This window comes from Barbatula barbatula, assembly GCF_947034865.1.
Source record: "Barbatula barbatula genome assembly, chromosome: 14".
NCBI lineage: Eukaryota > Metazoa > Chordata > Actinopteri > Cypriniformes > Nemacheilidae > Barbatula > Barbatula barbatula.
The window spans coordinates 21,350,127-21,366,260 of record NC_136777.1 but is presented as its reverse complement, the minus strand read 5'-3'; the positions used below and the strand labels follow the sequence as shown (position 1 = coordinate 21,366,260).

The window sequence follows — 16,134 nt, the reverse complement described above, 5'->3', positions numbered from 1 at the left end:
AGACAGGTTTTATAAACCAAAGAGTTAAAGATGGTCAGCCGCCTCCTACCATGTAGTTCAGAGAATGCCCAGATATCCAACTTTTTGTATATCAGACTTTTATATATACAATATGATATCAATCAATCAATACGTTTAGGTGATATAATAACTGAAAATATAGTTTGATGATCAAAATAAGACTCACAGAAACACATAAATGAGTCCTCCTGGACACCCTGACAGCTTCAGTCACCCCAGATCCCCCACGGTTCCTAATCCCCCTCGATGCCAGCGTCTCATCACGATGCTGAGGGAGGGTTACCATGGCAACCTTCTCCGTAGTTCCCCATATCTTGGCCCACCTTGTTTTTAGGATAAGATCTGTCATGCACTCATGTTGGAGAAGTTATGTGCTTTGTCTTCTTCGTTCAGGTCAGCCTATAATAGTAATTTTCAGGACATTTATGTAAATAACCCAGTGGAAAATGAAAATGTCCTTTTATGTCCCAAGTATAGCTATGACAGACTTTTACATTCAGTACATCTTTCTGTCTCTCTCGTATACACACGTATGCAGAGACACACTGTCAGAGCTGTGCTAATCCCAGGTGAGCACTCCTGCCGAGCGTGACATATTAATGCACTCGTATGAGTGTGTGATTAAATGACCTTTAGGTATGTGAGAGGCTGTGTGCTGACTGACGGGTAATGCTCATTCAGACTCCACTAATCTGCCATGAAGAGTGACATTATCATTACTCCCAATTATCATTCCATAGACATACAAGCACACGGTAAAGTTCTGCCATTAAAAGCTATGTCACAGCTCAACTGGGGCTGCTGGGGTCCAAAACTTTTGTAGTATGTTGAGCGGGTAGGATGCAATGCACCTGCTTTAGCCTCCTGGGACCTTAATGTTTCGAAATGTTGTTTTATGAAGTTCGTCGTAACATACAAAAACTTTTTTGGCTGAATCATATTGTGCGTTTTCTATACTATAACACTTATATATGTTTAATGTTAACATTAAAAACTTTTATTGGGAAGTTATTATAGAATATATATTTGTGGTAATAAGGGTATGACTTCCCAGCTTTAAAATGTTGTAAATTAGTTTGTATCTTATTAAAGTGATATTTCACCCAAAAATGAAAGTTCTGTCATCATTTACTCACCCCCGTCATTTCAAACCTGTATGACTTTCTTCTGCAGACCACAAAAGAAGATATTTTGAAGAATGTTGTTAAGTGGCACCCATTTACTTGCATTGGTTTGTGTCCATACAATAGAAGGGAATGTCAAAAGATCATCTTTTATATTCTGCAGAAGAAAGAAAGTCAAACAGGTTTGAAATGACAAGAAGGTGATTAAATGATGACCGATTTTTTTTATTTTTGGGTGAACGATCCCTTTAATCTGTTTTGGCAACATATGAAAATGTCCTCTGTAAGAATTTGGTGTTTTTACTCTCCACTGAACGGTTCTTGTGATGTTTATTTCAGTTTAATACAAATGCCACTTACAAGTTAATAACAAACTAACTGCTGCTACTCTCTCCATAAACCTATCATTTGGTTTGTCAAACATTTTTAGATAAATTATAGAGTAACAAGCAAATCACCTCTACAGAGGACAAAAGTGAATTGTTGGCTCCCAGGAGGATTTATTCAAGTGGCTTTGGAGATTGACTGTTCAGCTCGCTGCCATTTGTAGTACAGAGACAGAATGCTGCCATCTATTGACCAGACAAATAAATGCACATATCCTCGCTTCGTTTCCAGTTGGTTCCTATCAGGGATTATTAAAAACTAATAGTAATGACCTCTTCCACATGGTCACTTCAGGACCAGCACATTTCTGCAAACGTTAACATTTTTATGTTGGCCAACCTTTTAAACCAAACATTCATCTGGTAAGTGTCACACAAGTAGCAGTTTTCTAACCATAGCAGTCCTGCCCAGCACGTGTTTTTCTCCTTACTGTGTACAGTGAGACCCGAACCTCTCTAGCATCTGGGAGGTCTCTCTCTCTCTCTCTCTCTCTCTCTCTCTCTCTCTCTCTCTCTCTCTCTCTCTTCTCTCTCTCTGTCGCCCAATACACACACACTCTCAGAGAATTGGTTTGGTGAAGGGCTAATTCCCCTCAATCTCAGGCCTGAGGTCGGTGGGCTCGGGGGGACGGCCGTAATGACAGATATCCAGATCCCACTTTTCCTTCTTTCTCTTTCCTAGACCGGCCCTCAAACCAAAAGGCTCACTTACATGGCCACTTATCCTGCTGAAAACTACAACAGCCAACACACAGACACTCATATATACATTGTTTTGTCAGATCCTAGTTTGACATCACACGGCAGGATGTTTTTTTGTGTAAACAAAAATTAAAAGAAAGCCGCTAGCTTTCACTGTAGTAAAGACAGATATTGTATTTGCTTTGGCTCGCCGAGCCAGATCGGCACCCACGCACGTCTGCTTTCAGGGTTAAAACCACACGTCTTTTTCCGAGATGAGCAGTTCTTTCGCTCGAGGGACACCCTGGTGTATGAATGTACTTTTGCTTAACCTTTTAGTACATGACAGCTGTTTGAGCCTCTTTGATGCACGCAGTCGTACACATGCACAAAGACCCTCCAGCCCCACCCAGACGTCAGTTATTTCAACAATGACTCTCTCCCGCTCGGCTGCGCAGCCCGTGCCAAGTGAGGATTAGTATTTTAGATGACTTCTGATGTTGTGCTGAATAGACTGGGGCTCTTGTTTCCGTGGAGATCGGCTGTTTGGACGGGGGTCCTGTGTTTATCGTGAGCCCGCCTCTTCGTGGCTGTTCAATTCACTGGCTGTGAATTTTCCGCTAGAGAGCTTCTTTGGTTGATGTAATGATGCACATCACAACATTTTGTATTTTAAAAATGACACTGATATGATAGGATTTTGCTCATACGTCATGTGAATGACTCAATACAAAGTACATGGTTAATCCAGATAAATCCGGAGGAAATTCCTGTCCAAATGCTTTTTTGTGACTCGTAAGAAAGTCTTACAGTAGCGTCAGTAAACAGGGGGCGTGGCTTAATGTTGTAATATATATTAATGATATTCTGAATCTATTGGTTTATCATTTCAAGCTCTTAAATTCAATGACCAGGTGATTATTAAAGAGTTCATATACCTTAGTAACTACGCAGGTGCTCACAGCGTTCAGACTAAAGGCTGGTGTGTGTCTCAATCTCTCTCTGTCTGTTATTTGCCTGCTAATAAGTGAAATGCACTCTTGTGTCAAGGCTTTACCTGCAGTCACCTCCCCGGCCTCCTCCCCAGGCAGCCTGCGCTTATTAGTTAATGAAATGCTCTTTAACGGCGATGGGAAAGAAAAGCAGCCCGGCTCCAGCCTGCTATCTGGCCCCGCTTGGGTTTCAAAACATCGTTGCCTAGACAGCCAATTTAGCAGGCCGTCCACGAGAGCACACATCTGGTGATTAGATGTCAGATGGCTGTTTGGCGCTCTTCACACACAGCGCGGTCAGTTGATAGCGGTGAGGGGGATGAACCGGTGACCAGGTTAATTGTGTAAGATTAGTCATGTAACCGTGGTCGTGTCATTATGACCCACGTACACCTTACTCGACTGCGAATCAGATGCATTGATGAAAGACACAGAGGGGGAATATATTAGGATATTTTTAGTATGTTTGAAATGTTGTCGTCTCTGTCATCCGCAGATGCTAATCATGAAGGGGCAGCAGAGGGCATCGAGAACATGGCTGACGCCGTCACGCATGCGAGGTTCGTGGGCACCGACCCCGCCAGCGATGAGGTGGTGCTGATGAAAATCCTCCAGGTAAAGGAAATCCAAGTCGGCACTTAAGATGGCTGAGACCTGATGTGCATACTTACAAAGAGGGCACTGAAATCTTTGTGCACAATCTTCAATTGACTATGCAAAGTTTTTCTTTTAATATTTTATTTAGCTTTTTCCACATTTTCAAACAAATCCCCCTATTACAGCGGGAAAAAAAGTAAATAAATATATATACACCTATGTATATGTATTTACACACACACACTCACACATACAAAAAAAATATACACATACTTAAACATAAAAAATTACATTAATAAGTACATATTTACAAACTATTCAGTACCCATGTTCACCCAGTTATACAAAAACTGTTGCGCACTACAAAACATGTAATACAAAAAATTCACGTGTCCATGAATTCGATTCCGAAATCAGTGATAAACCATGCAAAGTTTAATACATAAAGCCCCTAAAGTTCAAAAGAAAAAAATAATGTCATTTATTTAAAATGAGTAAATCCGGGGTAAAGGTTAAAATTGATGTATATGGTGCTATCCTCTGGCATTTTTTAATGTGCAAAATAATAAAAGTGTTAATAAAATCACAAATTAATGTATATTAAATGTAATTAATGACACAAAATTTGCAAATGTAATTGCATGTAATTCTTACTACCAATTGCTATCAGATAAGTGGCGTCAGTACAAGTAACTTTTCTTACATTTCCAGGTTTTGAGGACTTTGCTGCTGACTCCAGTAGGAGCGCATCTAACTAACGAATCTGTTTGTGAAATCATGCAGTCCTGTTTCCGTATCTGCTTTGAAATGAGATTAAGCGGTAAGCAAAATGACGTGAAAACTGAGAAAAGAATACACATTTGACTTCCCGTACCCTGACTTAGACATAGGTTTTCTTCCTAGAGATCTTGCATTTTGATAAATGATGAATGCACTGTATTCAACGCATTGGAGAAATGTGTGCATTTTCTGGAGCGTAAAACTCTTCAATACGCGAAGCAGCCTTCATCAGTTTACAGTCCTGAGCTTCTAGGATGACGATAAAGCCCCTTTCTAATCCTGACCAAACAGAGACCAGACCCTGAGCCCCAGAGCTGCTCTTGTGGCCTGCTTTAACGTTTCCTTCTTTCTCTCCATTGTTTTTCTTTGTTTTTGCATCGCAGAGCTGCTGAGAAAGTCAGCCGAACACACGCTGGTGGACATGGTGCAGCTGCTGTACTCCAGGTAACCAGAGAGAGGGACGGACGAGGGGACGGAGGAATGGGGGGGATTAGAGACAGAGTCGTGTTCTTGCCGTTCACATAATCAAACCCGACCTGAGACCAAACACAACAGGAACCGGGTCGGTCTCCGTAACAGGCTCCGATTTCACTTTCAGACATCTCCTCCATTACCTCCGGAGGTTTTTAACTTGCCACACACACACACAGGGACAGGTGAAAGCTACGATGCAAGAACGGCTAATTACAAAGGCTTTCCAGATCAGGCCTGAATGTTTGGAGCCGAGCAGAATGTACAGCGGCTATTTGTGCACATGAGATTTGATTTCTTGATATGTAGCGTTAATCATCGAAAATCTAGATGTGTATGCTTTGGTTTTGGTTTTTATATCACACAAAGGCTCTAATAGAGCGAACGTACCTTCAGTCTTGATGTGCGGGTCATAGTGTACTGCTGCTCTAATGCAAAAACATGATTATAGGGTGGCATTTATCAGAGGTGTGTATGCAGTCGCATTAAACTTCCAGTCACATCGTGCACAGACGAGGAGATGAGACCGCCGAGCACATCTCACTCTACCATCTGCATATAGATTAGGCGACGTATAACGCACACACATATGCGGAACAAAGACACGAAGATAATGTAGTTGCATCATTTTTTCATGCACTATAAGCATACGAGCAATAATAAAATCCTAAACCACATAAACATCCCTTGTTTGTTTTTGTAATTTCACACGCAGCAAACGTCCCGCTTGGGTTGATCATTTTTAATTACAGCCGATGGCATCTTTTAATCTGCGCACACACACACACACACACACGTACAAACTCTCACACAACCTGAGTTGACTGCTCCCATTGTGCATGTTCTTATTGCTCAGACCCTCTTGTCCACGTCGCCTTTACAATGAGGGTGTGAAAGGCCTTAATAATGAGTGTGTGTATTTCTGTGTGTGCCTAAGGGTAATAAGCTGTGGACGTGCTTTCTCTGTGTGTGTGTGTGTGTGTGGTCGAGAGAGCCGGAGTAATGAACAGCGGATCTTATTGAGTACTCAGAAAGAGGCTTAAGCAGCCTGCTGAAAGCATTAGGGATGTTAATCTGCTGGACTCACAGATCATCTCATAATCAAGCCGGCAAGACAACACTCCATTAACGCAGAGCGGAGTTAACATCAGGAGCCGGCTCTCTCCCAGCCCGCCTGAGCTGCCGCTTACATCTGACTGGATGAAAAGCCGCAGCGTCCACATAAAAAGGCACACAAGTGCACAATGCGCTCGCGGACGAGAGCGTCCCCCGTCTAATTCAGCTAATGAACAGGCAGGGCGGGTCAAAAGTCACGGCCTGGGAACAAAGATGGCGGATTTAGGGGCGTATTGCCTCCGTCGTTTTGAGTTTCGTTGTTGAGCCAATTTTATGTCATGCCTAGTTGCACTGCTCAAACAAGTTTTTGTTTTGCGTCGCCAGTCGCGCGAAAACCACACTTTATAATAAACGTTGTAAAAACGTTCACATGCGAAGAAAGTTGACGTTTTTGTTTTTCTACAGATTGCCACAGTTCAAAGAAGAAGCCAAGAGTTATGTGGGCACTAACATGAAGAAGGTAAATATGAAATCACCCCAGATCTCCAGTTTTCCTCCCTTCCACAACCGTTTCCCCTCCTGCATTCCTTCTTTTTTTTATTTAGTATATGTGCTTTGTTATGAAGAGGTCCCCTTTACCATATCTGAGGTCGCTCGCTGTTGCATAATTATAATACCTGTGTGTGTGTTTTTGTGTGTCATCCATCAAGCCAGATGGAAATAGTATCTAGTGAGAGTTAGCAGTGTTTTTCAGGCATAGTTATAATAACTATGGATAAGCACAGGTTCTGTATTGGGACCCGTGCTCCTTTTCATGGCAATTATTCTCTGGGATTAAGGATCCTCTCCTGTCTTCTCGTAGCTGATTGTTGTCGTCGAGTTCATCCTTTGCCCGTTTTGCCTGTTCTAACTCGCAGATCCCAGGCTGTATTCTGGACACACAGGATTTTATTTATGCAGATCAGCCTAGAAACACCAATCAGACGGGCTTAGAGAGGGTATCGAGCATTTATATGCATTAAAGCAGACATTTTTATTGGGTTGCAGCTAGTGCATTTAAATACGCCGGGACGCATGGCTTTATGTTTGAACGCATGCTGGGAGAACCGGGAACGACCGCTTAGCAACATCATCGCAACAAAACATGATCTTGTGTTTTCAAAAGGATGATTCAGAAGTTGAGCTCACTTAAATTGAATCTGTGACATTGATTGCAACAGACAATCATATAAACTCGTCACTCAACAAAGTATGCGTCTATACAATAGTAATGCACTTATAATGGATGTCTTGGGGGCAAGTAATGTCAGAAGTTATCAAAAAAGAAGAAATATAAAGTTCTGTAGTTTTATACGTTTCTGTGTTAAAGCCGTGACTTGCAACTTTTGACTCAATATCGCCCCCTCTGTTTGACATGGCAGGTTACTTTATAGATTTATATTTGCATGGCTTAAAGTCAACTTATAAATCATTATTTTAAGGTTTTTAACCTAAAAAGTTATGGTTTGCAGATTTAAGAGGCATAACAATGAATCGCTTGAAAATCCTACATGTGGAAGAACATAAAGGTTTGCGGTTTTATTTCAAGTGAGTAGAAAGAAAATTTAGTCAAATGTCATTTTGAAGAAGTCCTACATGAACAGTGACGGATGAACGATGTTACATATTTTGAATCCAGCTTTATTCCTTATGCAAATGAGTCGAATCCCCTTTCAGAATGAGGTTAAACCACATGAGCACTTTTTCATACGAGTACAGTTTTGTTAAATATACTTTTTTCTTGTCATTTGAATGTCACTTTCTTTATTTGAATGGGTGTTCATTCGAATGGGCCCTTTTTTCCTTTCTCAAAGACCAGAAATCCTATTTGAATGCCAATTTGCATGCTCTGTGCGCTTATGTCTGGTCTGTTCATTCCACCGTTCTGTATCTGGATCGTCTCCAAAGTTAATGTATCTCTCACGTAATGTATGCTGAGGTGCACCCCCGTTCCCGGTTATGCTGTAGAATGTGTAAGGATGGAACCTATCAATGAGTTATTGATGGTGAGGGCGTGTGCGGTGTCGTTTCCCCATGGGAACTGCATGGATGTAGTCCTGGTATGCGTGTCATTTGCGCCCTGTTTACCCCGTGCATGGTGATCTTGTATGTGTTACCCACACGTCATGTGTCTCCGTCCGAGTTTGTGACACGACCACTAATCCCGGGGCCTGCCCCTTCTCTCCCGAGGCTTACAATATCTTATGGAAAAACAAACGAGTACAGGTAAGAAAGAAGAGATCGTAGACTTCCTGTAACCTTTTCCAACCCCAGTGTATTTAACTTGTCAGTGCTTTGACGTTATTGCCCGGTACTTTGCTTAATCTGTGATGTCATTGTTCATGTAAGACATAAATAACAGTGTTTTACTTGTTCTGTATTACGTTGTTGTTTGATAATTTTATAATTAGGACTAAATATGAATTGGTGATTTACAAATAAGTAAAATCTGGGGATGTTAAATGATTAATCGCAGCCAAAATAAAAGTTTGTGTTTATCTTATTTATGTCTGTGTATTGTGCATATTAATTGTGTATTTATAAGCACATATACGTGTTTGTATATTTAAGAAAAATATTAAAATCAATAAATGTTTATATATAATTTAAGGGATATATAAATATATACATGCAGATATTTTCTATTTTTTACATGTGGTATGTGAACGTGTATGTGTTTATAAAAACAAAATGAATATGCACAGACAAATTATTTATAAATCATGATTAATAGTTTTACAGCACTTGTAAAATCTGACATAGAACCAGATGAATGACATTTATCAAGATTCTCATTTGCTGCCCTGCAAGTAACAGTAAGAATCATGTACATCAGATGCCCGGAGATGAGATTGATCTATACATCTTTTCTCTTGTACGGTGTCCTAAGCATACATGCAGAACAAATGTTTATGCGTCTGTTCTTGTGTTGGAGTTTTTCTGACATTAATCTGAGGTGTCGCAAGATTTTCTTCACGTCTCACCCCCCTGCGTTGTTCTTTGTGCAGCGATCTGCAGCGTCGTTTGGCTTGATTTAACAAGAGTCTGCGTTTGTTTTGAAGTTAAAGATGAGAGCCGGGGGAATGAGCGAGTCGTCCAAGTGGAAGAAACAGAAGCGATCGCCCCGACCCCCTCGTCACATGGTGCGCAGCCCCTCGGGCCAGATGGACCCAGCCCAGTCTAGTAGTCTCACCAACAACATCTCAGGTATTTTGACAGCAGAGCACTTGACACAAATCAGTCACAAGTTGTCTATATTTTCAAAGCACACTCTCGGTAGAATAAGCACAAGCAACCATCTTAATGTTCTTCTCTAGGTGGAGTCCCTTTCATAGAGCAGCAAACCGGAGGATCCTCTACTCTTCCTGGTTCAGACAGTGCTTCCTCTATCTCTAGCCCAACCACTGATAGCGGTCTGGACGCTGGCTCAAAAACCACCTCTAAGGAGGATCTCACAGACCTGGAACAGAGCAGCTCAACGGCCACCACACCCGTGACACCCTCAGAACCGTGCCAACTAGAATCACAGGTGACCCAGACTTTTTTTATTCACTCATGAACCGTGGTTTTAATGATATTTTAGAACAAAATCATATTTTGGGCAAAGTTTTGGAAACTTTGCCCAACTCTCAGCAAATATAGCTACTGTTTCTTAGAATGCACTTAACTGCTTACTAGTTATTTTAGTTTCATTCACAGATCTGCATCTCAATCAACGATTAATCGCAATCAGTATAAAAGTTTGTCTTTACATAATATATAACAGTATGTGACTATAAATACAATATGAATATGCACAGTACACAGACAGATGTGCTTTCAGGTCACCAGCGACAAAATCCTATTTATATATTTGATTTTAATGAACAGAAGTTAACACAATTTTCTTGGATACTTGTTGTGCCTGAGATTTAGAAGCCGTCTTTACTCATTCATCGAATCGTACAAAGCCATTTTTGTGTGCATGTCAGATGTCAGAAACTGAAACAATACATGCTGTCTAAAACTCCTGCCTACCTGTAAAACTCCTAACAAAATAAGACTCGCTGTTTCTCATGACTGACTGTGGTGATGATGATTGGTTGTGTGTTTTGTCATTAGTCTGACGGCAGGGGAGGAGTGGAACGTGCCCAGTCAGCATCAGTAGAGTCCATCCCTGAGGTCCTGGAAGACCGAGACCTGCTGGCAGATCAGTCAGATTCGGCATCCGTCCACGATATGGATTACGTAAACCCCAGAGGAGTGCGCTTCATGCCGTCTACCCAAAAAGAGGGTAGGAGAACTGCTGCAAACAGATACAAAATGTTAAACTTCATTATCGCAGCTTTTGTAATTCTTCCATTTGTGTCTCCCCAGGTGCTGCTCTAATCCCCTACGGACTCCCATGTCTAAGAGAGCTCTTCCGGTTCCTGATATCTCTTACTAACCCGCACGACCGCCATAACTCCGATGTGATGATGCACATGGGTCTGCAGCTGTTGAACGTGGCGCTTGAAGCTGCTCACATCGCCCCTTACCAGTCACTCCTTTGTCTGGTCAAAGATGAGCTGTGTAGGCACCTAATACAGGTGAATGCTGATGGATCAGTTTTTTTATATGGATCTAGTCTTGTATCGCCGTAATAAACATTCTTGGTGTCTTTCTTCGCAGTTATTAAGCGTGGACAGAATTAATCTCTACGCCGCCTCCTTACGTGTTTGCTTTCTTCTCTTTGAAAGCATGCGGGAACATCTGAAGTTTCAGCTTGAGGTATTTGATTGAATCGCTCATGTGTTGAGACGCAAGCATCTTGAACACAATAATCATTATTTTGATCTTCCGTAGATGTACCTGAAGAGGCTGATGGATATTATTACCTCAGAAAACCCCAAAATGCCCTATGAGATGAAGGAGATGGCCCTGGAAGCCGTCGTGCAGCTCTGGAGAATCCCCAGCTTTGTCACCGAGCTGTATATCAATTATGACAGTGATTTCTACTGCTCTAACCTGTTTGAAGACCTCACCAAACTTCTCTCAAAGGTGAGCGACTCCATCCTCTGCTAATGGAGATGAAATAAGTCTCAAATGAATTTAAGAATTTGTTGGATGTCAATTCTTTGTTTTTATCATGTGGTTGCAGAATGCCTTCCCAGTGTCTGGGCAGCTCTATACAACCCATCTCCTGTCCCTTGAAGCCCTGTTGACTGTGATTGACAGCACAGAAGCTCACTGTCAGGCCAAAGTGCTCAACAGCGCTGCACAGCAGGACCAATCGGAGACCGCTACAGAAGCAGACGGTTCGGTCAACGCACTCACAGATCCAACCACAGGTGCACAAACTCCCAGGATTAACATCAAAGGAATAGTTCACCCAAATATGACTATTATATCTCATAATTCACTGTTAATGACATTTCAGAAATACAGTATGAGGTCATTTGTTCAGTTAAAAACAATGCATGATCTTCTATTAAAATGGTGCCAGGTTATCCTTTTTGATGGGTCTCAAAAGTATGACGCATCTAAAAAGCACATCAGTCCATTGTTAAAGTGATCCTATTGGATTTCGAATACCTTCCGAAGAAAAACGTTAAGTTTGTGAGCGAAAACAATATTATGATCTTATTGGTTTTAATCTATAGGAATTTGTCTAGTCGTCTTTAAGGCGTCCAATGTTATTCAAAGTTATGGAAGTATTTGAATTTAGCACTTGTCGCATTGATACACTTAAGGGATGGATGGATGTGGTTTGCGGAGCTTCATCGTGTTGAGATAACATGACAGCATTTTGATATACTGTACAATTATTTGTTTGTGTTCGACTGAAGAAAGGAAGTAGTTTGAGAAAATGTTCTCATTTCGTTGAACTATTCTTTCAAATAATTTTTGTCGCGGTCCAAAGATTCTCATAATCTCATAGTAATAACTCTTTATGTCACTGCATACAGAGGCTGGCAAATCCCTTCCCACTTCTAATGGTCAGAATGCTGTGGTGTCAGAAGGAAGGTCTATCTGTCTTCCAACCAGTGGTCATCTGATGGCAGAGAAAATGAGATTAGGTAGACAGGATCAGGATGAAACAGACTCAGGTACTTCGTTGGCGTTTTGCCTGGGAAATCCAACACACAAATAACAGGTCAAACTGAGTCAGTCACTGAGATTCGGTAAATCTTTAAGGAATTACAGTAAACATATGCTTCATTGTTTTAATCCAGCAGAGAAGAAAATCCCTATGAAGCCTCAGCGTTTCTCCAGCTGTCTGCCGGATTCTCAGGAACTTTTAGGGATCAAGAACAAGAAGAAGGTACTTCGCCATTATAATATATCAATATAACATATTAAATACATATTATAAATAATAATTGTGTTGTTTTTGTACTTTAAAGCTTCTCATCACAGGTACAGAGCAGTTCAACCAGTCGCCAAAGAAAGGCATTCATTTGCTGCAGGAGAAAGGTCTGCTCAGCAGCCCGATGGACAATAATGAAGTGGCCCAGTGGCTGAGAGAGAATCCCCGCCTGGACAAGAAGATGATCGGAGAGTTCATAAGCGACCGCAGAAACACAGACCTGTTGGACAGCTTTGTCAAGTAAACTTTCTCTTTATAGCTCATTTCTAAATGTGAGGGTTAGGCCAGTCGCTCACTTACCATCTGGAAACATCTCAATAGTGGTAGTTGATGTCACTCTCAGATGTTGTGAAATCTTGAGCATCTGTCACACTCACCCGTTAGAAATAGAAGAAGATTTCCAACACATCGAGCCATGGCACTCGTAGGTGACACGAGCTCCAAACTGGTTCACAAAATTTCCAAAGGCCAAGCACGCACCGCCCCCGATCTCATTGGTAACCTTTTATCGCCCCGCTGTGCCTCTAAATAAAAGTGGTGAACCAAAGTTTTATTTGTGGTTGGTTAATGTTCACTCATCATGTAATCTGAAAAAACACCTAAATGAGATCTATTAACACTATAAAAAGTGCTTAGTGGGCGGCTTGCCTCCCTCTGCCTGCCGATTGTTGAATATCTTTTTCTCAAACTCCCTCCGTTCAATCATTTAACCTAAAAGATTTTTGACGTCTGTCCTCATCTCTTTTCATTCCACAGTACGTTCACCTTCCAAGGCCTGCGTATAGACGAAGCTCTCCGCTTGTATCTGGAGGCATTCCGTCTTCCTGGCGAAGCGCCTGTCATTCATCGCCTCTTGGAAACCTTCACCGACAACTGGCAAGTAAGTCAGCTGGCGGCCACGTAAACACAGCAACATGCTCTCGTAGAGGTAGGGACGCATGTATACGGTGGGACTGCAGCGCACATATATACCCTTTAAATAGTTTGTAGGCTGGCTGCCGTCCTCCGGTTCTTCCATTACCGCACGCCAAGTCAATCCCGATCAGCAGCTGGACCCATCATCAGGTAATTAGGGACAAGAGAACAGCGTTTTGCCGGACATCAAGGACAGGGTCATTAGTCACGCAGGTAATCGGGGTAGAGGAAAATGCTTGGGTGAGAAGTGAGACATATCCGTCCACTGCAGAAAGCAGCTCAGGCAATCAGGGGATATTTCGGACACGTTTGCCACGCGCACGCTAAAGGCGGAGTGACCTGGAAAGTATGCATAGTAATTTCTTTTCTTAGTCTGCGCTCTCAATCGCAACCGATGAGCTCATGCGATTTTGCCGCATGGGCACGGGGGTTGCGCCCTGCTGTGATGTATCGAAACTAGAACGGATTCAGTTTCTGACATTTACACTGGGAAGACATCCCAGAGGAATTACAGTGCCCTTTCATATTTTTCTCGGGGTAAATGGCCGTTCAAAGTGAGAATGTAAAGCTAAGCGTGTTTATTAGGTGATGTGATGATGCTATTCCTGCCGTCTCAGATGAATGTGTTCTTTCTCTCTTGTGTGCAGAAAGTGAACGGTAATCCCTTCCAGAGCAACGACGCCGGCTTCGCTCTGGCTTACGGCGTCATCATGCTGAACACCGACCAGCACAACCATAACGTACGAAAGCAGAACATCCCCATGACGGTGGAGGTGAGTCCAGATCCCGCAGAAGCCTGTCACATGTACAGGGCTTCACATGCAATCCTTAAGAGATCAGTTTCACATCTGTACACCAAATAAACACGGGTAATGGGAAAACAACCTTATTTGTATTACTTTTAAGTAAGTGAATAAATGATTATATTTTATTAATACACGGTAATTATTATAATGCCTTTGTTTTACTCTTATTAAAAGCCTGTTTATTTTATTTTATCAATATTAACAAAGATTAATAAAAACGTATCAACTATATCCGTCATTGTCAGTGCACTTTTTTACTATTTTAAAATTAGTTTTTAAAAGTGTAGTTGAAATGAAAAACACTAAAATGATAAAAAAAATCAACATCTAGTTAAATAGTAAATTGTTTGCATACTTTGAATTGTATGTGTAAAATAAAAAAAATAAAGTATACAAAAGTTATGTATGCAAAAAGCTATTAGTATAAAAAGCTAAATGATATGGGTTTTTTGTCTTGACTATCGGGTGAAATGTGACCTGGGCATGTTTTGGTGAGGTTCCCCTTAGATATATAAACAGGAGCCACAGGCGGCATCTTCTTACAAATAACTTCCAGTGGGCACACCACGGGCGCCCCAACTTTTCCACACGCTTGCATCAGCCCCATTTAAACACATCATCGCGCAAACCTTCCGGCTGAAGACGTGCTGTTGTAAATGAATGCAAAGAGCAGTGGAAACGGCAATCAGCAGGTATTCAGCCGGAGGCATTCAGCCGGAGCACAGAGGGTTGAAAGGCGAGCGGCAGGAGCAGACCGGCCCTTTGGCAGCCGCCCGCTCCAGCTGTCCCGTCTCTGCGTCCGATAGCGAGCGCGTGTGTGCGTGTCTGCTCCGGGACCCTCCCCATGTTTACTCCTGTTTATTTCTCCTTCTGCTCATCTGGGTCTCGAGGGGAGCTCGGGTTTCCTTTGCTTTACCTGCCATTAAGAAAGTATGCAGTAAAACAGTGGCCTAACGCCATCACTCAGCAGCAGACGTCTGTGTGTTTATTTGAGCTGAGCTTGGCCTTAGACCAGCCCGCTTAACACTAACACCTATTAAGTGACACCGGCGGTAATAAACCGAGACCAATTATTGGATTTGAAAGGCGATAGTTTGAGGATGTCGCCGTAATTGGATGGAATGAAGGCATTTTAATCAGTTTCTTTATGCTGTTTGTTTTTTTACCCGTTTGTACAGCAATTCAAGAAGAATCTGAAAGGTGTGAACGGAGGGATTGACTTTGATCAAGACATGCTGGAAGACATCTACAACGCTATCAAGTTAGTTCGTGCTTTAAGAGAAAGTTCAACCAAAATGATAACTATGTCATCGTTTAGGTTTATGACGTTTCATTCATTAATGTCGAAACATGCGAAATGTTTTCATTGGTTAGTCAAGCTATAATAAAAGTCGACACAAAGACTCAACAATAATGATGCCCAGTAACAGTATTATTTAAGCTAATAAACGTGTGCCGTCCTGCAGGAATGAGGAGATCGTGATGCCGGATGAGCAGTCGGGGCTGGTGAAGGAGAACTACGTGTGGAGCGTTCTGCTCCACAGAGGAGCTACACCTGAAGGGCTGTTCCTTCATGTGCCTGACAGCAGTTATGATCGCGACCTCTTCACCATGACCTGGGGACCCACTATTGCCGCCCTCTCCTACGTCTTTGATAAGAGTCTGGATGATACCATTATTCAGAAAGCCATTGCTGGGTTCAGGTAAGATACAGAGATCGGAAGATGCACATCATCAGTTTTTTAATGGATTAAACATTGTGTTGTCAAAGTTGATGAGCACTTTTTATTGGTTAGATATTTGGAAAACCTAGTGACAAACATAAAGGGTGACTAATAGTAATGATTTATGGCGAAAAATCGCATAATATAGAGATACAAGGTTTCAGAAGGACAGCAGGGATTTCTTGTGTCTGAAACTAAGAATATGTTCTGCGAC

General features: G+C 41.9%; 1 protein-coding gene across 3 annotated transcripts in view; it reads left to right on the top strand.

Moving 5' to 3' along the window:
* Positions 1-16,134, top strand: part of gbf1 (golgi brefeldin A resistant guanine nucleotide exchange factor 1) — a 67,562-nt gene that overhangs the window by 40,536 nt on the left and 10,892 nt on the right. For 2 of the 3 annotated variants that reach the window (XM_079472472.1, XM_079472470.1), the window contains exons 5-22: positions 3,701-3,819; positions 4,513-4,621; positions 4,965-5,025; positions 6,574-6,628; positions 9,210-9,354; positions 9,465-9,676; positions 10,249-10,420; positions 10,504-10,715; positions 10,798-10,896; positions 10,972-11,166; positions 11,267-11,456; positions 12,075-12,215; positions 12,342-12,430; positions 12,513-12,715; positions 13,232-13,355; positions 14,038-14,163; positions 15,375-15,457; positions 15,663-15,899. In XM_079472472.1, the coding sequence (XP_079328598.1) occupies positions 3,701-3,819; positions 4,513-4,621; positions 4,965-5,025; positions 6,574-6,628; positions 9,210-9,354; positions 9,465-9,676; positions 10,249-10,420; positions 10,504-10,715; positions 10,798-10,896; positions 10,972-11,166; positions 11,267-11,456; positions 12,075-12,215; positions 12,342-12,430; positions 12,513-12,715; positions 13,232-13,355; positions 14,038-14,163; positions 15,375-15,457; positions 15,663-15,899 (2,572 nt within the window). The remainder of the gene's footprint in view (positions 1-3,700; positions 3,820-4,512; positions 4,622-4,964; positions 5,026-6,573; positions 6,629-9,209; positions 9,355-9,464; positions 9,677-10,248; positions 10,421-10,503; positions 10,716-10,797; positions 10,897-10,971; positions 11,167-11,266; positions 11,457-12,074; positions 12,216-12,341; positions 12,431-12,512; positions 12,716-13,231; positions 13,356-14,037; positions 14,164-15,374; positions 15,458-15,662; positions 15,900-16,134) is intronic. The other variant, XM_079472471.1, reaches the window with a different exon arrangement.